General features: G+C 40.7%; 1 protein-coding gene across 2 annotated transcripts in view; it reads left to right on the top strand.

The window, feature by feature from the left end:
- Positions 1-23760, top strand: part of KIZ (kizuna centrosomal protein) — a 62624-nt gene that overhangs the window by 5435 nt on the left and 33429 nt on the right. For both annotated transcript variants that reach the window (XM_067292608.1, XM_067292609.1), the window contains exons 3-6: positions 1698-1790; positions 10705-11332; positions 15100-15367; positions 22383-22520. In XM_067292608.1, the coding sequence (XP_067148709.1) occupies positions 1698-1790; positions 10705-11332; positions 15100-15367; positions 22383-22520 (1127 nt within the window). The remainder of the gene's footprint in view (positions 1-1697; positions 1791-10704; positions 11333-15099; positions 15368-22382; positions 22521-23760) is intronic.

Here is a 23760-nt window from a genome sequence, read left to right as displayed (position 1 = left end):
TGTGCCTGTAATAATTTCAGTGCCTCTCCTGGAATGCCCTCGTATCGCTTTTGAGGTGGAGCGATGAGAACTGTTGGCGCTGATTAACCCTCCCCTTGAAACACCAATACGTTTGCGCTTAAATTTCCTCCTTGGAAGGTTGCTTTTGTGTTGTCACTGACTTCAGTTTATAAAGCAGCTTATTTTAGGGGCTAAGATCCAGGTGTTCTCCACTCTTGCTCTAACTTTTCTTCTTCCTTTTTTAAAAGGGAAGGGGGTACGTTGTGATATTAGATTTTTTTTTTTTTCCTTGGTGTTTTTAGGGATTTCCTTGAGTAGCCTTAACGCGTACCGGTTTGACCTTCCCTCTAAGCCAGGCTGTGGTAGCGCGTTGGTATGAGTCCTGACCGTGCCGTGGGTTGATCTGCGTGCAGCGTTCTCATTCATTACTTCCATTTTGATGTTTCCGTGCCATCCATTTTATTTTTCCTGGGTTAGACTATTTTTTTTCTGAGCTGTTGAACAAAGCACAGATTACAGACCCTTCACGTTACACTTATGAAAAGCCCACTTGTCATGGATTACATGAGAGTTATAAACAATGTAATCATTTCATTTACCACGGAAGTACACAAACAAATCATTACTATTTTCTCCATTTTTGTTAGAGAGAACGCCTTTTAGGAGTGTTTTATCGTAACTATGTGCAGAATTTGTTACACAGCTATAGCTGACAAAACTTCTTTTGTTTCTGAACGATTCACTTTTTTTTTCCTGTGTTTGTGTGTCTGCAGTTTGTTCGGTAATTGTTGGAACTGTAAGTAAAACCGCTTAAGCTATTTGGGAAAATCAAAGCGTTATATCTGAATTTATTTTGAGTGCTAGTAAAATTCTTGTGTGGCTGTTCTTTGTTTCTTAAAAATTAATGTTTTAAAATTTTATGAACCACCTTTATTACCTGGAAAAGAGCAGACTTTCTTGAATATATTATTGGAATGAAGCACAGAGCTGTTCAAGGTAATTGTTCTGAAGATGTATTTTCATGCATATTACCTGATGCAGAATAGGTATTGAAGTGCATCCATTCAGGACCAGCGTAACTTGTTATTGGGTTTACAATTACTAACAAACAGGATTAATTATAGGTACTGTATGTGCTGGGCTTTTAAGCAGCAGTCCCGCTATGAATGTGTTACGTTCGGTCAATTAAACAATGTAGTGGAGGTGAAGGCGTTTTATGCCGTTGTCTGTTAGTAACACTAGAGCAAGTTGCCTTTCATGCTGGGTTGCTCTTTGTAACATCTGCCATATATTTTTCCTTAGAATAGCTCAGTGGGTTTTAAGATGATGCACGCAAAACAAAAACAAATCCAAAAGCTCATTTCGTCGCAAAGCAGTTGAGTCATGGTCTGGGTACAGCAAAAATAATTTTGTGATTAAATCTGAGTCAACAAGTTGTTACTACTTTGTAGGCTTCTAAATTAGATGAATGAATAAATATCCATGAAGAAGCTGCAGAAGGTTGTGTACAAGCCACGTAGCTTGTTCAGGGAGACAGAAAAATAAGGAGAAATGGGGTCTCTGGTTTTTTAAATATAGACAGAGTGAAAACTGGTGCTTGGCATCACATTTGAAAGTGCGCAGCTTGCATAGTAATATTTGTTGATTTGTGTTTGTTCGGGCCTTCAATTTTGTATAATGGATTTGTTCATATTTAGGTACAGTATGGAAGAGAAATTAAAAGCGTGTTGTCGCTTCAAGGGAGCAGCTTGCCGGCGCAAGGTGATGAAGAACAGCAACGCAGCAAGCAGGTAATGCAAAATAAGCGGGGGGAAGAACGCGTGGTTTATCACACTGAGGTGCTTCCCGCTGAGGTGCTGTATTAAGAGCAAAATGTCGTTAAGCGAAGCCTTTCGTTGGGGAGTTTTTGTTGTGGCAGCTGTACTGTATTGTTTAGACACCTGAGTGAGGTGGAATAACCTGGATAAATAGTGCAGTTCTTTCAAAGAGCTAGAATTAAAAAAGAGGGGAGAAGTCTAAATGTTTATAGTCGTCTCTGTTGGATTTTATATTTTTATGCTGAATAATGTAAAAATGGTGTGGGCCTAGGAGAAAATTTTCTTGATGAATGATATTTAAAAAAAATGCACCAATTGATTCGTATGTTGTATGTGTAATTTTGTACATTTTGACCTTTTCCTCAGAAGAAGCAAAAGAGATCGCATATCTAAGTAACAGACAAAACGACTGACAAGGAATACTTAAATATATTCTGCTATATATCTGCAGTAATGCAGGCTTCTAATCCCTCCTCCTATCTCCATATAAATGATACAGTTCAAGACCGTAGCTGTTTTCTTCACTAAAAGCAGTAAAGCTCTTTCAGATGAAATGTCTAAAAACATCTTGTAATAACTTGGAGCATGCTGGCAAGAGTAGTCACTTGTGACTACGTGTGAAACCCCCTCAGCTAGTCGATATTGTAATAAGCAAAAATGGTAGCCTCGCTCCGTTATTCAGAAAAGCCAACAGCGTGCTTGTCCCTTAGGCTACCGCATTCATTAAGAAAAGCTTACTGGGCTGAAAGCTGGAAACAGATGATAACGGGATATGATTTTCATATTTAATGCATTCCTTGGAAGAGTATGTGTGCTGCAGATTGATAGAAGAATCAACTGCTACTTTACTAAAAGACTTTCTAGTTTGCCCTATAGCTACCGATGGAATCATTCAGCCAAGAAATTAACTTTTTCTCCTTTTACCTGCTTTATGTATCTGCTAAGCAGGCTGCCTGGCTGCCAGTAAATGTTATTATGCAGTTAAATGTTTGGTATTTAAGACTCTTATCAGAAAAGAAACAGAGGCCACACTATTTTGTTTTTATAGTAGGAGGAAGGTTTTCGTTTTTCTTTCTTCAGTGCATTAGCAGTTGTTAATCTGAGTTTATAGGAAGTTTTTCCCCATAGATTAAAAAGTTAAAAACCTTGAATTTAGAGCATTCTTTAAACTGTAATATACGAAGCAATGAACCTTAGCAACCTTGACCTATATAAGCAGGCCTTCAGCAGTTTGTGTAAATTAAAAACATAATTCACGTATGTGAAAAGGTGAGTTTAGTTTTGAATACTGGATTCTTTAATTAAAAGCAGTTTGTGTGGGAGATGCAATTTTTAACCTATAGAAAAGTTATTTTTACGTAAATACTAGATCATTAAAGGCTCACAGTGTGACTTTAGATCTTTAAGAAAGGTTAAAATGTTTTGGACAATACAAGAACTTATTATGTAACCACACGTGTCACTTCATGTTAAATTATAACCATAGCTTGATTGGGAAGTCTTTCCTTTTCTGTCCCCTTCTTTCTCCTTCTCATCATCTTCCTTAAATACAAAAGGTATTGCACTAAACTGTATATCCCCTTGCCTTGTGCTAGGGAGTATAACCTGGGCATATTAGCACAGTTTAAAAACAAATACCCCTTTGGGATGCATGGTACCATTTTGACTGAAATAAGTCCGTTCTGAAAAAGTAACCGGAGAATTAAAACTGCTGCCCTAGTGAACGGCCTATCGGTGTTTATATCCTGTGTCTTGGATCTTGTTTTGTAACTCAAGTTCTTTTAGTCTAAAACTTGTCTGTTCCCCACCAACTTCAGCTCAACTGAAATCTGCTTAAGTTTATGTTAAAAATACAAGATTGTGTTCTTTAATGTGATGGTGAGTAAGTAGTAGCAAGCATAGGCTAGTAGCAGAATGGCTAGAAAGGAGGACTCTTGGGCTGACGCTGGTTGACCGTCAGCGTGATCCCGCTTGAGTGGCCGATCTGTGAAACTGTGGAAATCTTACACAGGAGAACAACACGCGAGGCAACAACCCTCAGCGGGTAGCTCGGAGCAGTGACAGCAAGGGAGCTACGCCGAGGCATCGCACAGTGGCACTGAATCCGTGTTTGGATTTGCCTCTTCGTACCCTGTAAGAAGTCTAATTGCTATTCTTTAGAAGAGAAAAGCAGATGAAATAGTATATCCAGGGTACAATCATCATGGCTTGTAACTATTTTAATTTAACGATGCTCTTATAATTGTTGCTCCTAGACTAGTTAGGATACCAGTGATCATGTTGTCAGTGATGCTTGATCTTGTATTCATCCCTGGTTTCCGTGGGAGATTTTGCTGGCTTGTTTTAAGACATAGGTCAGGTCAGTGTTTCTCAAACCTTATTTTTGAGGAGGATTGTGAAGGATTGCATTGCAATTAAATTAGTATATATTTGTCTCAGCTTTGTAATTTTATGTGAATAAATTTCACTGTTGGGGAAAGAAGGTAAACGTTAGTTGAGGAAGCAACTGCATAGAAGTTACATACTGTAATGTATACAGTTAGCCTGGTAAAGTCTCTTAAAATGGTGTTTGAGAACCCTTAAAACATAAAGGGAAAGGGGATAAACTCTATTTGTGTATAGCAGATTCATCACAGCAAACACATTTAGATACAGATAATTCAGAAAATATAATCTATTCTGTATGCCTTTGGAGATGAGAAAAAGCATTAATTTCTAGACCTTGTGTTTGGAGGGAGTGTGATTTGTCTTCCTGTTAATGTACAAGTTTACCTCCTTTCTCTGGGTATCCATTGGATCGGTATGCAGTTGCCCGAGTTGTGTTATGTTATGGACAACTTAACCGTTGTGTTTAACATACTCAGACTTCTCCTGTGGTATCTGGAAGATGTTATGCTTTGGGAAAAGCTATGCTGGTCTCTTCAAACTGCTTTTTTTTTTTTGATAGTTTTGATGTTCATAAAATAACTGAGACAAAGCTCTTCACCAGACCATCAGAGGATTTACTCGTGGTGAAGTCTGATGCCAGGATGATAAGAGAGATTCCCTGCATCTAAGTCAAGCTGCCTACTTCTGAGTAGGGGGACTTCCCCAGTGCCCCTTACCTCCAGGCTGGACAGAAGCTCCAGAGCAGAGCTTAGTTATGTCTTGACGAGTCTCTGTTCACTCAAGAGGTGATCACAGAATCACAGAATCGCTGAGGTTGGAAGGGACCTCTGGAGATCTCCAGAGGTCCCTTCCAACCTCAGCGATTCTGTGATTCTGTGATTCTGTGAGATCATCTAGTCCAACCCCCCTGCTCAAGCAGGGTCACCTAGAGCACATTGCACAGGATTGCGTCCAGGCGTGTTTTGAATATCTCCAGAGAAGGAGACTCCACCACCTCTCGGGGCAACCTGTTCCAGTGCTCTGTCACCCTCACAGTGAAAAAGTTTTTCCTCATGTTCAGATGGAACTGTCTGTGTTTCAGTTTGTGCCCGTTGCCTCGCGTCCTGTCGCTCGGCACCACTGAAAAGAGTCTGGCCCCATCCTCTCGACACCCTCCCTTCAGATACTTGTACACGTTGATAAGATCTCCTCTCAGCCTTCAGCCTTTGTGATTAGACAAAGAATTGTCCCTCACCTAGGGTAAACCACTTACTCTGGTTTGTTTATTTTTTTCCTGCAGTTCAGATTGAAATAACGAGTATTGGGTGGGAATGAGGAAGAAGGAAAGGAATCTGGTTGTTTGATAAGTGTCCCCTGACAGCAGTTACTGAAGGTTTTAAGAGAGGACTTCTGTAATTCAAGAGTGGGTGATCACTGACTGTAGAGATCAGTTTTTCTGGAAAGAGAGGAATCTTCCACGTTCTATGGAGTATGGGAGGAAGTTGTTAAAGGACTTTGATCCTTTCCGTAGGTTTTGAGGGAACTGAAGGAGAGGAAAAATGTAAACGCAGACCTTTTTTTCCTTTGGTCTGGGTGTTCCTTGTGCTAGCTAAAGTAAAAATAATTTTGAAACCATGATGGAGTCTGTCTTAGTTTGCATCATTGTTCCTGGCAAAGCAGGCTGTTCACCAAGTATGCCAAGGGGGAATGTCTCTTTGCAAGGAACTTACTGGCGATACTTATATCTTAAAGCTATCAGCAGTAGCTTTAGAGGGATTGGGGTAGAAGGGCAGTGGCACTCACTGTTACAAAAAGGCAATAAATGGAGTCTGTTCTGAAGAAATATTCAGATAAGAAAAAATTACATGGGTCTGTGGCTTCTGAAACCCAGTAGCAACCTAGTAAGTATTTGGAAGGGGGGGAAGTTTGAGGGCTGTGGACAAATTATAAGACCCAGTTCTTTTTTTAGATCGTCTTCAATGTTCAGCCGTTGAGGATGAAGCATAAATTGATTGTCTTCTGTACTATAATTCAGTTTTTCCTTTTTTACACAGTGGCTTGAAAGATTGTGGAGCGAAAGGTTGGAGAGAAGCAGTTGTTCCTTTAAAGTTGTCGTTGCAGAATTTATTATCAAGCCTGAGTACTCTGACTTACAGCTATCCTTAGAGAAGTACATTTTCTAACAATCTGAAGTATGCTTCCTTGTACTACTGAAAATATTCTAGCCATAATATCCGGCTGGTCTGGAAACAGTGCTGAAAATGCCTTTCTGATAGCACTTAGGGAACGAGCTCCTTGTTTGCATTGCCCAGCAGCCTCTAACTACTGTTACATTTTATTGCTGTCAGACTCTAGTTAGACGCCTAGGATCAATCATCATGTAATATCTGGAAGTCACAGTAGTAAGTTGTTGTTCCTGCTTAGCCTGAAGTGTCAGAATGGAGGAGGTACTTTGAAAAAGCCTTTCTAGCTCTTTCTGTATCTGTTTCTTCATGGAGAGAGAAGTATAAGCTTACAAATATAGATCTGGCCCATGTACTTCTTCAGACTTTCAGGAGTCATGATATTAATAACTTTTTTTCTCCTCTCAGCTTGCTATGTGATAGCATTGATGTAATGTGGCTAGTTTCTAACTGTCTCTCTGACCATTGAAGCTTTCTTATAAATTATTCTTGCAGGCCCTGGCACTGTTTCACCTGATGAATGTGCCAGGCAGTGCTCCCAGTGGAAAAAGCACCAGCATGATGAACATTTTAAAGAGTAATCTGGAGTTCAAGAGGAGTGCTGGTTAGAGGCTATGTATAGAACTTCATTTGCTTACTGGTGCAGTGACAGTGACTCCAAGGTATCAATGCTCCTTCGTTGTTCTTTGCAAAGATTTAGTCTTCTAGAGGTGCTCTGTGGTGCTCAGTGTTTGGTAAGTGCTGTCACAAGAATCAATCCTGTGGTTGGTACTCCGTGCTTTTTACTGTCAACATCCAGCTGTGCTGGAGCTCTGATTCTGCGCACCGCAGATTTGTTCAAGATGCTGCTGGATTGGGCCATCAGGACTTCTCAACAGCAAGCCCCTGAAGGATCCAGTGAGCAGGTGCCTTGAAATTAAGCTTAAGGGTGTTTTGAGAATTTAAATCTTTCACTTTTTTTGTGTCATGTGAATTGGCTAGACCCTATAAAATATCAGGGAAGAGATCTTCGTATGCATTAAAATTATTCCAGTACTAACTGACCCTGCAACAAGGCAGATGTTTCACTGCAATGCCAAACTTCAGAGTATGCATGGCTCCGCAGTTCTGCTCTGGTTGTCAGCTTGGTGCTGAGTTAATTGATCCTGACCCTCTCTACAGGTGTCTCTGCCCATCAGCGTTGACAGTAAGATGCATAAAATCTCTAAACAGTGAATGATCACTTGTATTGGAGGATAAAGGCTAGAACCATTTTTCTGGAGGTACTTGCTATCCCTATGCCCCTAAAACACCGTTGTGAATGTCTAGTACTTCTCTGAGCTATTGTATGTGTATACTTTAGGACTCTCAATTGTGCTGGCACTCTCTAAGTTCAGAAGTGATATTCCTGAACAGTGTTCCTCTAGAAGGCTGTGGTTCTCCTCGGAAAGGACTTGAGTGTCAAGCTTTTGAAGCCCAGTGTGATGGTAGCCCTGTTTTATAAGTTAGAACAGAGGTCCTATATTGAAAAGGTCCTTCTTGCCTGAAATAGCTGTATAATTTGGGGTTCTGAAACCTTTGTGCAATGAAGTCTGCCTTCTTCAGCTTTGAAGCATTTCCTTGAAATCTTCTGATGACGTTGAACTTGTGCATCTTGGGAGTGCCATGCCTATTAGGGACACTGGGAATAGGGTACCTCTCAAGAGCACTCGTGAATGGCAAAGCATCTTTCTCTGAGAAAAGAGGGTATCACCAGGAGAGAATAAAGCCGTGCATCTGTAAGAGACAAATTTCTAGCTCAACTTCACTTTCAGCTGTCATACATTCTGTTCATTTTTTTGGTAAGGGTGAAACCTCACGATTTCAGAGCCTATGAACATGTGGAGAATATGAATTGAGATATCAACAGAGACTGCAGAGTGAATGTAAGAGTTGCTTCTGTTCTCTAGATACTCAGAAAACCTAAATGCTCTTCAGCTACCTACTTACTATAGTACCACATATTAATGCATACCTAGGGTTCATATCCAGCACAGCTGGACTTCTAGGATGCAGAGCATTCATGCTGTGTAATAGAACTTCGTTTGTGCTGGTAAATCTTCTTGTTGCCATCTTTTCAGGAAACATTCATTGGAAATTAATGCTATCTTTAGGTGGCTGACAAGAAATTTTGGCTGGGGCATGTTTTCAGGTGGTTGATCTGGCCCAATGTTAGTCTACTGCCAGAGAGAGACTGGACCCCTTATATAAGTTCTGATCGGGGGATTTTTTTTCTTGTCTTTGTTCTCATTAAAATACTTCAATAATAATTTAAAAGAAATTGTATTTGTTAGGGGAGGAGCAAGAGGGGACCCCCCACGTGTTCTTTCCGTTCCACAACCAAAAAGAGGACTTTATATGTGTAAGGATATTTTGTGCAGAGATTTCACTCCAGCTGGAATGACGTGAAATTCAATAATTAATAATTTTGTTCACTGTTTTAGGTGGAGCATCTACATCTATCTGTATTTTTACTTTTTTTTTGGTAGTTAAAAACTGTACATAGATCAAACTTATCTGTTGTATACTTACTCCTAGAGTGCGAAAATGATAAAGAGAATTTTTTTGCAATCAAAAAGGAGCTTGTTAGAGATGTATCTTCTGCTGTAACCCTGCCGAGCAGCTTGTTGTACCTCACTGAATTGTGTTTGTTCTGGAATATTAAACCCAGGAGCGCCTAAATCCATAATACACTTGCTAAATACATGTCAAAGTAGCAAATCTGAGACCCAAAAAGTAATAAGGAGGAACCAAAGAGTAATGATGATGGAATAAACTGTGAACTTAATCTGAGTAAGAAACCTTGACTTTTTCTTAAAATAATTCAGTGGATTTCTTGGTCTGCTTCTTTGCAGCTCAAAAAGTTTGAGCTTTTTAATAAAACTTGGTCACAGACTAGACATGGTGCCTTTGTTTCTTTAAGGTTGGACTTGGCAGCTGACTTTGCATGGTAGAAAGAGGTCAGTCAATGACAAAAGAGATGTTGAGGTGAAAGTAAACTATTATGCTGTGATCTGGAGCTTAAAAGTTACTGTAAGTCATGCTTAGTGTAAATAATGGTGTTAAGATAACAAATTTTGGCTTTGCATAAACTGACAGTGACCTTTTATTAGTAGTAGCCACTCCTAAATTGTTCTTAGGCATGCAAACAGAAGAAAGCAAATATTAAAACACTGGATTTTGGAGGTTAACTGGTTATACTGTTGAACTTGCATTAAAAAATAGTTCCAATAAATGTAGTTCTTGAAGGAAAAAGTGCCATTTAAAATGTTTCTACTTGGTGCCCAAAGTTGTCTTGTGAAAAATATGATTTCATCTACTGGTGGGTTTTTAGCTCAGGAGTCGTTCCTCCTGTGTAGTGTGATTTAACAGACACTAGAAAAAAGAGCAGAAGAAAGACAATGAATAAAGTGGTTTTGCCTCATTCCTCCTCGCTTGTGTTGACATGCTGGGAGCAAAGCTTGATATGTAGATAAGTCGTGACAGATACGTGTTTCAGACTCTCTTAGAAGTACTTTTCTCCTTTCCTTATTCCAAGGGGGGCTTCTGGAGCCACCTGTAGCAGCTGCTCTGAGCAACCTTTTCCTGCCTCATTTCTATTCCCCAACTGATAAGTAGAGAGAAAAGCTGAACCAAGGAAATGTAGAAATGCATAGTTGCAAGTACCAGGCTTGCAATCTCGATGAAGGATGTTGATTTCTAGACTACTTGATCAAGCACCTTTCATAAACACTTGAAAACGTGAGGAAATGGGTGATAGGGCTTCTAAGTTTATGGGATTTCTTGCTTTAAAACCACAGGAAGAATTGATTGCCCAGAAAATTAAGCTATTAGCATTGCTAGAAGCAGTGTTTAAAACAAAGGCTAAGCAGAAGTTCCAGTGCAGACTCTTGCTAGCAATTGAAACTGCTTCCTGTAGTATCGTAGTTAACAGGCTTATCATCCTATATTAAGAATTTTTTTGCAAATATTTTTTTGGGGGGGAGAGGGGGAACAAAACACACTCAACCAAGAAAAAAGTGATGAGGTAATGATTGCCTTTTATCAGGTGTTGAGAGACTCCACCTTTACTAGTTTCTTGGGCAACTGAAAATAGCTAGCACTTACCAAAATAGCTTAGCATTTTGCAGAAATAGGGCTATTTGCTCCTTCTGTTTCTTTTAAAATAAATGGATAAAAAGTGTTTTGTAAGAAGCAAAAGAACACTGAAGAAAATATTTAAATTATGTTACAATTGCTCTTCAGAAACCAACCTGTAATCTCCTAGAAACTCCATTTGCAACTTTTTTTTTAACCATCTTCAACATGTATTTTTTCAGGTGCCGCTGGTTGCAAGACAGGCAGGAATTAGCACTGGGACAGCCTTGTCAAGAGGACTGTATCATCCAGCAACAATCTTTATGGGCCGCCAAATGTCAGCCGTCTCAAGCACTGAAGATTTCGGTACACAGCAGAAATCTTTCCAGCCCACAAAGAGCTTTTCAATTTCTGACCCACATTCATGCAGACAGGCAGCACAGAGCAGTAATATGACAGACAGCTGTGTAGTACAAACTAATAGTGATATGCAGTCCTTAAATAAGTCTGACAAAATAGATGTGGAGACAGATCTCCAGATGGGTGAGAAAATGCCAGTCACATCCAGTATATCATCCGAGAATGGAAGAACTCACTGCTTAGCAATAGAAAGCGATACAAATAACAGCCGAATTAATTTAGCAGAAAGCGAAAAATCTGCTAAAGTCAACCTTCCGTCGCATCAAAGATTAAGTCCAGAGAACAGAACCACTGATTTAAAAAGTGACAGTTCTAGCAGATCAGTAAAGGAAGTAGTGACATCTGAGCACTTTGCAGCAAATGAAGAAAAATCTAGACAGCCAGTCTCCTTGGTGTCTGCTCCTGAACCAGTCGTTTCTGAGAAAGAACATCTACAAGAAAGTTTACCAGGTATGACAGAGGGCGTGTTCTGTGATGGCTTTGTTGTCTCTACTCATTTGTCTGTTTTAAAATGCATGTATACCCATCACGACAGAGCAAATAACTCTGCAAACAGTAAGAAAAGGCGTCTGTCTGCTAGGATGGGTTTTGGAGGAGTGATTTTTGAAAGACTTTATAGGTGTGTTGAGCTGTGCAGGAGGTGTTTGTGTTTCTGTGGACGTAGCACTAAGTCAAGAGAGACAGGTTTTCCATAAAAGTAGACAGATCATGTGAGCAACTTCAGCTGCTGGGTACCGCTGGGAGGCGGCTTAGTGTTGGTGGGAAGGCTTCCCCCTTCCCTCCTGCTGTCCAAGGTCCCGGAGAACAGCTGGGACAGTGAACAGGAGCCTCTACTGCGTGCCTGCTGCTACATCCTTGGAGAGAATCACATCTGGTGGATACCGCCAGAGCGCTGTTCTTTCTTCAGACTAGATCCCTTTCCTGCGTGAGGGACAAGAACTGGAATAGGAAGAGGTGTGGTAATAATCCTCCCAAACACAGACACAAACCCGTGGCTACGTGTGTGTTTGTTTTTTCCTATTCCTATGGTATTGTTGTTGAAGCACAGTGGTGTTCCTGTTTTCTCTTTCTCCTCTTTTATTGACTTGGCTTCCTCCCAGGTCATTCATTTAAATATGCAAAGGCTTGTTGGGGGCCAAGTCTGTTCAGATTTACTTGGTTCCTCATCTGAGGTGTTCTGAGGCTATACAGTTCTGTGTTTCTACTCTGCTGAGGGCACTTTTCTCATCTTTAGTAGGCAAAATGGTGGTTGAGTCTCTTCAGCTCCATTCCTCACGATCTTGTATTCTTTTTGTTCTTTACCGTGAGTAGACAAAATGAAGGAAGAAGAGAAAGAGAACAGGGGATGTGCAGAGAAACAATTTAAAGTGAGTAGCTGTAGCTGGGCTGTCTATTTTACTTAGTTCAGAAGTGCCAGACCTTCTGCAGTCTTTCATGGTGCCTCCTACTAGGCTACTTAAAGCAGTAGTTTAGAGCCTGGCTGCCTGCTCAAGATGGACCTCAAAGTTTATAGGAATGGGGTTCTCTGAGATCGTTGTCCTGCTGGGGTGCTCTCTGCTGAGCTGGCTGCTTCTCCTTTCAAATGTGTCTTGCTAGGTCTGATGTGCTTGCTTGTCTGCTGAAGGGCAAACTGCTCACATCTGTAGTAGCGCTCTCTTTGTCTGATGTGAGGTTTAGCCAAGCCTAACTCAAGACCTAATGATAGCTTCTCTGTTAGAAAGTGAAGGTGATTTTACTGCTATGCCCACAGTTGTCTTGAATTAGTTTAAGCCTTGTTTTAAGAGACGTAATGTTCACTTGCCTCTCTGGGAAAATGCATATGATTTCTATTTTGGGTTGACTTCCTTCTCTTTCAAAAGTCTGTGCAGAATAGTTTAACCTTTTCTGAAAAATGGGATTTGGAAAAATAGATTAAGAATCAGTGTTTTCACATACTTAGCCAAATTAACTACTGTTTTGATTATTATTCTCCCGTTTGTTCCATGCCTTGCTAAGAAATCTGGTGCGGTTTCTCCCAGCTGAGAGGTTCTACCGGGACAAAATACTGTGCTTCCTCTCGAGGACTAGCTCCCCAATTCTTTTTCCCCACCCTTACCATTTTGACAAAATGTATTCTGTCCTGTTTTACTAGCTTGGTTACTTATTTTCATAGTAAGCTAATGGACCTGTTTTTAAAGTCCTGGCGACAAAGATTTCTCACTAAGTAACAGTTTATTCCTTTTTAAACATCCTTCAGAAATATTCTCCCCTGCCTTTCCAGCAAATGTAGCAATTTTCAAGTTGAACTAGTTTTCCAAGGCACATAATGATTGCTAAAATGGAGCTTTTTTTGTAACAGAAACTGGTGGCAACCCTAATGATGTAGGGACTCCTGCTCTCCTGTAATGATCATGGTTTTCTTTATAGACAAAAGCTGGCGTCCCTATCAGATGATCTTCTGTACTACCTTTTTTTTTTCTGGCATCCTTTTTCTAGAGGTTTTTTCCATTCCTTTTTCTTTCTCCAAGGATTTTATTTGCCTCTCATTTTCTTTCATCTGATGTATTTGCCACTTCTCCTTTGTGCTGAAAGACTGTCCTTATTTGAGCTGGAACAAGACCAGGCCAACCTGGCTTAGCCTTTTGGACTTTGCAGTGCAGCTTTGGCAGACCGCTGGTTCTTTTTGCTCCCAAAAGGAAGGTCTTCGGTGGTCAGTATCGTGTTTGGAAAAGGAATACTCATTTAATTCTTGGAATGTAACGTCTCTGCCTTTAGAGGAAACCATGCATTTGGATTCAAAATCAAAATAAGTTTTTTGTCGAACAGTACAGTAATCACCTCAGCTTGCCTGGGGGGCTTTTTATCTCTTTCTGCTGCCAAAGCCATGTTGCAAAGTTAAAAGGTTAATGCAATACAGGTTTGAATTTGTGGATGGGGTTGTCTTGTTCCAGCTCTCGTAAGTTTGACCTTTCATGCTGCAAATTATGGGGAGCCGGTTAAGATGTTTGGCTCTGCTTTATGTACCACAACTGAGCATACGCTGTGCTTTAAGCTGCAGCTGTTTATGGAGCGCATAGAGGTTTTCAGCAGTCTTTGCTGTTGGTCTTTTGCCGTTGTTCAGAGAAGGTAGCACAAAATGTGGGAAGGAAGGAAGGAATCTTATTTCTCCCAGAAAAATCCAGCAAACAGCACCTGCTCCCCGCCCCCTCCAAACTGGAGAATAAAACTGTATTGCTCCCCTTTTTCATGTCCCAGAAAAGAATGACATTTGTTACATGGATGAATTTCATGAGTCTGGAAACAAGGCTGAAACCAAAGATCTTGGCATCATCTACTGTTTGTCGTAAATCTTAAGTAATTCAGTTCCAAATGAAACTCTGACTGGAGACAAACAGAAATGTTGGATACTGTAGCATTAGATCGTATGCGAATACTGGTTAATTTAAACCTGTAGTGAATTTTGGGGAAAACTGGGAAATTTTTGTGACAACACTAATCTATTACAGCAATGTGTTTTTTTTTTTTTTTTTCATTCTGAAAACAGATAAGAAAATAGTATTTATTTGGGTTTTTAGAGGTGTAATTCAGCCTTATATCCCCTTTCTTTAGAGAAGGTTATTAACATACAGAGTTCAAAAAGCTACAGGCATGTATTGCTTCTGCAAGGTTTAAAGCAACTGTATGGCAGCACATTGAGGTGCACCCCCCCCTCCCGCCCCCAACGCACTTTTTCAAGCTTTTCCGTTTCCTTGTTTTCTCAGAGACAATTTAGAGTTGTTGGTCTTCATGCTGATGCTTGTTTTTGAGTAGTACAGGGTGTCTCCCCCCCCCCCCCAATCCCCCCCTTTGAATTGCAGACCAAAGAGCCAAGAGCATAATATCAGGCCTGGAGGTTCGTTGAACTCCCCCTTGCGAGAGAAGCGTAGAAGACATGGACGTGGGGAGGGAAAGCTGGCGAAGCGGTAGAGGAACGCGCGGGAAACGGGAAGATGAGGCAGAATTCCTTTCTTGTACTTGCGTGCGCAGTCGCATCCGTCCTTGCTGGGTCGGAGTATTGTTAGAAGGGGATTTGGGCTCCATGAAAAACTTAGTGAATGAAGAGCAGATGAACGTTCATTCATTAAATTGCAGGTGAAATAGGTGAATGTACAAAATCAGTCTTTGTTGAATTCTGTACAGTACAATGCATTTCTTGTCATGATCCCGTTAATGTTTTGAAAATACTTCTTTTTTTATAGAACCAGAACATGGCATGAATAATTGTACTTCTAAACAAACGAGTTTAGATAGCAGCAGTGACCTCACCGTTTCTGTGACTGAAGAGGATGAGATGATAAATACCACTGAACCACAGCAGAGTCTAGAAGACGCGTATAGCGAGATGGCGTTAAAAGCAGTAAACTCGGAACAAGGAAGAGACGCCCGTTCTGTAGAACGTTTTTCTTTGCAGTCATCAAATCTTCGTACGACAGAGGAAGAGCCCTCGGTCAGCTCAGCACCAGAAGGGTATGTCCTTATGTCTTGTCTTACTGCTGTTAGTCATTTGTTAGTGTTACCCTGAAGGCTGAAATATGATGCAAAAATTCACATGCAGGTGGGCAAATTTCTTAAGTTTTAGAAAAATCCTGTAGTGTGGGCCTGTATTTTGGTTTATCTAAGATGTGTACAGTGATACTGTTCATGTGCCTGGTCTTTCCTTTGTGCCCCCCCTTTTCCCCTTAAATATTTTCATGAATTTCCATAAAGGACTAGAGATAACATTTCTACTGTTTTGGGGGGGGTGAGGAAAGACGAATGTGTGCCCCCACTGAGGAGAAAAGCTGTAGACTGAACTCAGGTTGTTTCTTCCAGTTGAGCTCCCGTTAGCCATCAGCACGCACACGTCAGTGAGACAGCACAAGTCAGGCTTGGAGCTTGCCACTGTATTGACTGCAACTTGCCCCGCTGGCTAGTGGGAAACTGGTGGGTGCAGCCAGAACCACAGGGAAGGTGCAGGAATATATGGCCCAAGTCAATGGAGAAGTGTTTGCTTAGTATCTCACTGCATGTGTGTTAGTGATTAAATGACTTCAAATAACTCTTTCAGTTCAGAGATGGGCAAGTTAAATATGTTTGTTGTTAAAGTGTAATAAATATATTCTTTATATATAAGCAAATTTTATTTTAATATGTTTATTTAATAGTACCTATAATTTACTGAACTGCATGCTCTGGTTAAAATTTCCAGCTGGTTAAAGTTTCTGAGCATTTCCTTCAGAGTAGCTGAGAGAGAATGAAAAAAGTTTGGTTCAAGTCATGCAGGAAGGTGGTTTTACTTCCTCGCTGTGGTTAAATGGATCAGTTCAAACTGGAATCACTTGTTCCTGGTCTGTTATTTAAATGCTTCCATTATCTCGTAGCACGTAAATGCGATCAATTAGGAAGAATGATTTCTTTGCGCAGTAGACTTAAGATCTCAGGATTGCTGTCCTGCAAGCACCTCGCTGCTCAAGTCTCCACTTCTTCTTCTTGCTGCTTTTGTTGTAGGAGTCTCTTCATCGTTCTTCCCCCACTTCCTCTCTATCTCCTCTTTCTTCTGAAAGTCTGTTTGCTGCCACTGGTTCCTGTTGCAGTGTTTCATGTCCATGTTCCCTTTGACCTTGCTGTCCCACCACTGCCTTACCTTCCCCCATCCCAATTTTAGTTTTAACCTACAGTGGTTCTGTTGCTCGTGGCTTTATTCTGCCTCTTCTCCCTCAGCGGCACATTTGTTTTCCTACCTCTGTTTTTCCTTCTCTTCCTTCCCCGCATACCTCTTGCCCTGTTGGCCAGCCTTTCTGCTCTTCGCAAGCCCTGCAGCATTCTTGAGGAAAAGCCTCTTTTTGCCTGTACGTGCCGCTTTCTCGGGTGCGTGCTTGCACCCCCTCGCCTTGCTTTTGCTCTCCACTTGTATTCCAGCTGGTGCCACTGTCGGCCGGGCTTTTTCTCGCCTTCATGCTGGAATTCTTCATAGGCAAAATGCTCCTAGCCGAAGTGGTAAAATATATACAGGGGTTGTTAAGAGGCGTATGAGCTACACGAGGAATGGTGGTTGTAGGTTGGGGAGAGACCATGTACAAAAGAAAATAGCATTTTTAGCCAGGGAGAGAGTGATGAAAGTTCTCTTGCCATTTTTTTCTGTTTTGGTTGTTTGCAGCTTTCTTCTTGAACACATCCGTACTTATTCATGTTCAGGTCTTATTGGATACTGATTTCAATATTAGCTTGTATTATAATGGGTGACAATTGAGCAGAAACTAACGGCCATCAAAATACACTCCTGAAACTTTATAATTTCACTTTTGCAAACCCACGTATCAGACTGCTTAATGGAAACATCATCTAATTTTACGTCTAAATAGCTTTTACAGAGTTTTTTCTTTTGTATAACACCTGTTAATCATAACACTTTGTAGGAAAGTTGCATAGAGCTCTTGCCTTTGCTGGAGAAGTCATAGCTGCGTGATGGTAACTTAACCTTTTGTTCTCTCCCTATAGATGTTAGTGATGTCTGGTTGTTCGTAAACCGATGAAAATATCGTGCTCTGTTCTCGAAGCCCGGCTAAATCATAAGAAAGGCTTCGCTTGTTTGCATTATCTCTGGAGTGTGACTAAAACAGAATGTGAATGTTTCCCCTCACATTATGTCAAGCTGAATACCTCCGTTTCTCAAGGCCATAAAAGTGTGATCTCTGCTGTTATGTGTTTCTGCGGAAAAGATGTGAATTTTGTTTTGCCTGAAAATTTAAATCCAGATAAAATTTTCAGAAATTGCAGGTATGAAAGATCTTGTGAAGTGATGAGTAGCCTTTCCGTGGTTTGGTTTATAACCAAGCTTTTTAAGCGCATCTTTCCAGTGCACTCGAAATTCAAATCTATCTGAGTTTTATCAAGTAATTCATAAGCTGAAAATCTTGGGGAAAAGTTTCCAAGTAATTAATACATGGACTTCAGTTATATAAACTACACAACCTGTAAAAATGCTTTTTTTTTTTTTGTCTGAATGTATAATATCACAGTTCTTGACCTGAAATCCTTCCAGACAGTCCATGTGTTTTACTGTTGTGGAACAACTTTGCCAGCTGAAGGAATGTGAGGAAATTATGCAGAACTATTAGTATTTGTTTGCTTCAGTTGAAGTAGCTGCAGCTTGGACTCTTCCAACGTAGCTGTTCATTCTTAAGCAGTGTCATTGCTATGGCATAAATACTGAGTCCCATTCGTTGCCCTTCTTCTTTGGTCCGTTTGTATACTTTTGGTCTATTATATGAAATTAGTAAGAGCGATGGAGTAGAAAGGAGCTCCCGCATGCAGACAATCTTGCAATCATAACTCACTCGGGGAAAAAGCAACCCAAAATCCTCGTTGCGTGTCAGGAAGCCCCAAGTTTACAGTTTGTGGAGAAAGACTTGTCTCTCCTACCTGCCTTCAGAGGCACGATTGGAACAAGGTCTCCCCCCCCGCCCCCCCCCCCCCAAAATAAGCTTATGTCCTATTTTTACCTCTAAGTCATTCTTTCTTTTCAGCCTACTTTCAAACTGGCATTTCCAGCTAGAAAAGTGATTGCTACTAACTTGATCCCAGCAGGTTATTAACCAAAGACACGTTAGGTTGCCCTGAAAGCTTGTTCAGTGTAAGCGTTGAAACTTCGTTACAGTGAATAGTGGAACCGGGTAATTTTGGTATCTCAGTAACTAAAAACGGTAACTTTTACCAAAGGATGTGCGTGTCTCTGAGCCCTGCTGGGTGGACCTCTTGAACAGTGCTTGCACACGTCTCCTAAAGCTTGTACCGTGAACTCAACCGGTATGAAAGCGCTGCCTGGAGGGGCGATGGTTTCCCTGCGTCCGTTCGGTTCCCGAGCTCCGCAGAAAGGCGTCGGCGAGTACCTCGATTAACCGTGGTTTTGGGGGGGGGATTGCCCTGTTTGTTAGGGGTAGTGCTGTAAGGGCAGCCGACTTCGTTTCGCCTCAGGTGAGCAGCTTTTGGGTAACTTCTGGTCTTCGGTCACTTGTTACAGGTTTGAACTGGTGAACCGGGGGGCGAAAGGCTCCGTATCCTTTTACCGTTCTTTAGAGTATCCAGCCTTTATTTAAGGGCTTAAAAAGGGGAGGGGGGGAGAGGGTCTCCGCGAATTAGTGCACGGAAAGATGATGACTATTTTAAGGCCTGTGTTGAAGGGGTGGAAAAAGGCAGAGCTTATGCCTGTGTTGCTTCAGCTGCATTGAAGAGGACTTAGCACAGATGGATTGTGCATTACAAAATGTAACACATAATTCAAGCTGTCAGCTTAATCAGACTGTTTCCAGGAAGCAACCTGTAAAAGAGAAGGACCTCTTGTTTGCTGACCCCTGATCCGTAGCCTGCTGCAGATTGTCATACATTTTGTTTTTCTTTATGTTGGTGTCCCTTCCTTCCCCTTCTTTTTTTTATTATTGTATCCCCCTCAAGTGGCACCCTGGAAGGACCACCCAGAGGGAGTAAAACAATAGGCAATGAGTTAGCCGCTGAAATACAGGTTTTTGTAAGACTTCGGTAAAAGGAGAAGCACTGTTTAACTGCATATGTGATCTCCCTGGTATTGTTTTGCTTATTGAATGTCTAAGAACCTCAACTAAATGCACAGCAGTTCAAACTTAATTGTTCGCTGTTGTCAAACAATCTCGTAGAAAGCAAAGCTTTCGATATATCTTAGCATAATCACAAAACTGATGTAAGTTTTAGTGTGATCAGCTTCCTGAGGGAGTATTAAAAATATTTAAAAATTAACTGTATGAATGTGTCAGCTTCTACAACAAAAATCTTTATTTGTCTGTTGGCCTCCTTGAGAGCCTGTAGCCCAGCTGTGACGCTGCTTCATGGAGCTCTTCTGTGGAAAGTCCTCGACAAAGCAGGCAGTCTGAAATCAAAATCTGAATAGCTATTTACACCTCTGTAAAAGGATTAGCCATGCTTTATTGTTTCAAAGTTTAAGTCCTGATTTGCATCATTATAGAGGTGCAGCTTCATCAAAATCCGTCTTAGGTCCCAGTTATGTCTCTGTACCTGTAGGTGGTCACTAGATTTATTCTGATCCTGGAGGTAAAGGAATTAAACTACTCAGTGCAGGAGCAATTTGAATGCATTATTATGGGTCTGAATTGATTTTTTTTTTTTTTTCCTGGACAGTTTTAATGCTATTACAAATTATTACTGTATATACTACCCATAGTTGCATGCTATTGCATAAGGGGAAGAGGATGTGTTTTGAGCTGTGCGATTTGTACATCTATCACTTCATGACTTTTCAGTTTGCATAGAGGCGAGGGAATTGCAGAGCTCTGGTTGGGGTTTTGATCTCGCTTCTCCGTAGGTCAGTGATGCTCCTACCTGGCGTTTCAGTTCAAGCCTGCTGACGTGAATCTCATGTCTGAGCATCTGAAACTTTTTCACAATTTCCAAATACCCTCGTTGTAGTTTGTTTTTATAAACAGCTCTTTTTGTGATCGCTTTATCTGAATAGTAATTTTTGTAACTCTTAAAGTTCGTATATTAGATTGTAGACTCATACCTGCAATATTTCGTCATAACAGGGTAACTAGGTGAGAATTTAAACAACCAAAGGCATTTGTCCAGCACACGCATTTTATGGGCAATTACAGTATCAGAGGGGCAGCTAGAACTCCATACAGCTAAAAGTAAATAGTGAACGGGAAAGAAAAAAGATTTCTTTTTAGAGGCTCAGGTTCTGACTCTTTGCGGCAGACCAGCCGAAGAACAAATGAGAAGTTGCCATCACAGAAGTCAAGAATGAAAGAGGAAAGGGATCTTTTGATCAGATAGTTGACTTTGTGGGAGAGAGAGGCAGGAGAAGGTTAAACTTAGTATTAGCCCTTTAGAGAAAGGGTGGTTTGATTGAACCTTCGGGAACTCTACCTTTTTGCTAAAGTACAGAAACTCATAAAGTATGTGCTCTGAAAATGTGAGACTCCTGCAGGAAATGCAAGGAAGAAATGGCTTACGTTCTTTAGAAGTCTAAGAAAAATAACACTTAATGGAGTTTTAAGAAAACCCAGAAAATATTTCCGAATGTGATATGCTAGATTTCCCAGTGTTGTTTGCTCGTGTGTTTTATGATACATTCAAAACAAGTTGTTGCAAAAATAAAACTTAACCTTGATCTTTCTTCTACTGCTTGCAACATTTTAAAACAATCTCTTGATTTTTGTGGTGTTCTTTCTGTATTAAACATTTTCCTGAGGTATTTATTGCATTTAGAGGTATTCTGTTGGACATTGAAATATATGCATTTTTCAATAGCTATAGAGAGGAAGCTGGATATGTAAGGACTGACTTGCTTGGTGTCTTTTTCAAACAGTTTTGAACAAGGAGAAAGTGTGGGGGAAAAAATCCAGTCTTAAAAAAAAAAAAAACAAAAAACCAAAAAACAGTTTATTTTAATCAGGACTTGATTTGTCATTAGTGAAGTTGAAGTTTGACATTACTATTTAATAAGCCATAGAACACGGTTTTGGTTTGAACTGAGGGACCAATTTGATTTGACAGCTGCCATTTGAAATTTTTTACTGGGTAAAATGCATACCTCCCTTGCCGTGCTCTTTATTTAATAGTTTTGCCATTTTAACTCATGGTCATTCTCTCCTCTGCTTTAAGTAGAGCAAGCCTCTGCTCAACCAAGGCAACTACAGAGCCCATGGGGCAAAATCACCTGCATGGGGGATGAGCTTAGAACATCAAGAAAACGTTCATAAAAGCAAAAAGTAAATGCAGAAATCGGGCCTAATGAGATTCGCCCTTGAAGCGTGAATGTGCTCAAATACCTTCTGCCCATAGCACATGGATCCTTTGTGAACCTCTCGGTGGTCAACAGTGAAGGTTACTCATTGATATTACAGTATTAGGGTTTATAAATTCTGAGCTGTGATTTTGTGTCTTGAGTTATTAGTATTGACTGTCGCTATGTGTGACCAAGTTGCCAAAATCAGGACCAACAGCGTTGCATTTGGCATTGGCAGGAGCGCAAGAGAACGCATGCGGTAAGAAAGGACACCAGTTTTCTTTAAAGATAGTCCCCCTAGCACGTACTGTTTCTTTGGAAACAAGTAAGCTGAAGTATACAAAGAGGGACTGTGAGCAGAAATGTGAAAGGAATTGTTGGAGGTTTGGAATTTTTTTCTTATTTCTACAGAGCTCCAGCAACACGTGGGTTTTTTTTTTTTTCCCGAGACTGTCTGCATACTTGGTGTACAGAAATGGCTGTATTGGCTTTTTAAAGTTACTTATGGAGGTCTCCACGTCTCGCTCTTTCTCTTCCTCTGTGCGCACACGTTTTCATTGCGGAATTTGCTGTCTGTCTTTGTCAGGTGTTTTAGCTCTTTTGTAAAACGCTTCTGTGGGAGCGTAAAAGCAAAATGAGGGTATTTGTTTGTAGCTTGTGTTGGAAATGTGGTTAAAATACTCGTAGTAACTTAGTCTGTAACTACTGTTTGTGATCTGTCCGCAGGGATCGTTTGACGTTTGAAGGCTTCTCTCGTTTACTGCAGTTCGTAGAAGATTTGGTCGAGATAGCAAGCCCCAGGTGCTTGGCGTTGTACCAGAGAGGAGGAAGCAGCAGTGCCGCCGAGATGAAGCAGCTAATAAGGTTAATGTCCCTTTCGTCTGAGCTGCCGTCGCTGTCCTGAGTTAGATAGCAGAAATTAGAGAAGACTATAGTGCTTCCTATTCCTTAATCCCATCTCATTTGTTTTTGTTTGCTTGCTGTAGTACATCTAGCTGTAATGTTTATAATAATTTCATTGTTGATTACTTACAAGGTTTTAATTTAATTCAGGTGAGTAATGACTTAGTTGTTACCTAGCAGCTGTACAGTAGCCTTTTGAGCTGTGAGCTAGTAGTCGTCACTCTTTTGGTGACAAATGCCTGGTGCAGAGAGCGTGTGAGCTCCTGCAAATAAACATTTGCAGTTGCTAAGAAGCCTCCCTCCCCTTCCACCGTTTTAATGTCATCAGAGAGCTGAAATAGAGCACTCAGAACTACATACTCAAATTATTTCAACAAATATGCCTTCTCAAATTTATCACTTTTTGCAACCTTGCTCCACAGATCTCTTAGGTGAAGTAAATACTTATTTCCAAGTGCGAGTTTATCTCCTTAAAGTGGCTAATAATGCTTGTACTGAGGTAAAGAATAATAACCAGAAAAATAATTTCTCGAGGTAAGAGTGAAAAGGCTCACCAATACTCATATATTAACAAAAATGAAATCGCATAAACCCTGGCAGACATTCCACACCACTGTGCTTCTACTTACAAGAGCTGCGAATGGCTTTATAACTTCATTTAAAATTAAATGTCAGCCTCTGTAAACTAGCATTCTCAAAAAAAAAAAAAGTAATTGTTAGAAGATGATGGAAAAAGGGTTTCCAGCAGGCTTGGCCTGTGTAGGCTACCATTAGATATGGTTTCCTGCAACGTAATTGCTGTGACTGTAGTGTATTCGGGGCTGCCCGAACAAGAAATAGTTTCCTCACGACAGCTCCCTTAATGGATGTATGCAGGTTCCTCTTGTTTTTACGCCAGAGTTTAACATTATGCACGTGAACAAGCTCCTGAATGCTACTCGGGTTACTTTTCTGTCCTGTTAAACGGGTTTTCATGGTTCTCTATGTAAAGGTGGTCTTTTTCTTCCTGCCATGGCATATGGCTATCAAATCTCCTCTCCCAAATAAAATGCGTGTGAATGCTTCCTCTCTAGAAACAGGTGATCGATACTTTCAGTGTAACATCTACTGCAAGTAGACCTTGCAGAGCTGTTTCCTGATGAGAATAATTAGAGCGACTGCTTTTAAGGGGTGGGGGGAAGCCCTTGCTCCTTCCTTGAGA

Source organism: Apteryx mantelli, chromosome 3, assembly GCF_036417845.1.
Source record: "Apteryx mantelli isolate bAptMan1 chromosome 3, bAptMan1.hap1, whole genome shotgun sequence".
Classification (NCBI taxonomy): domain Eukaryota; kingdom Metazoa; phylum Chordata; class Aves; order Apterygiformes; family Apterygidae; genus Apteryx; species Apteryx mantelli.
Note: the sequence above shows the minus strand (reverse complement) of the source record. Positions and strands in the feature narration are given on the sequence as shown.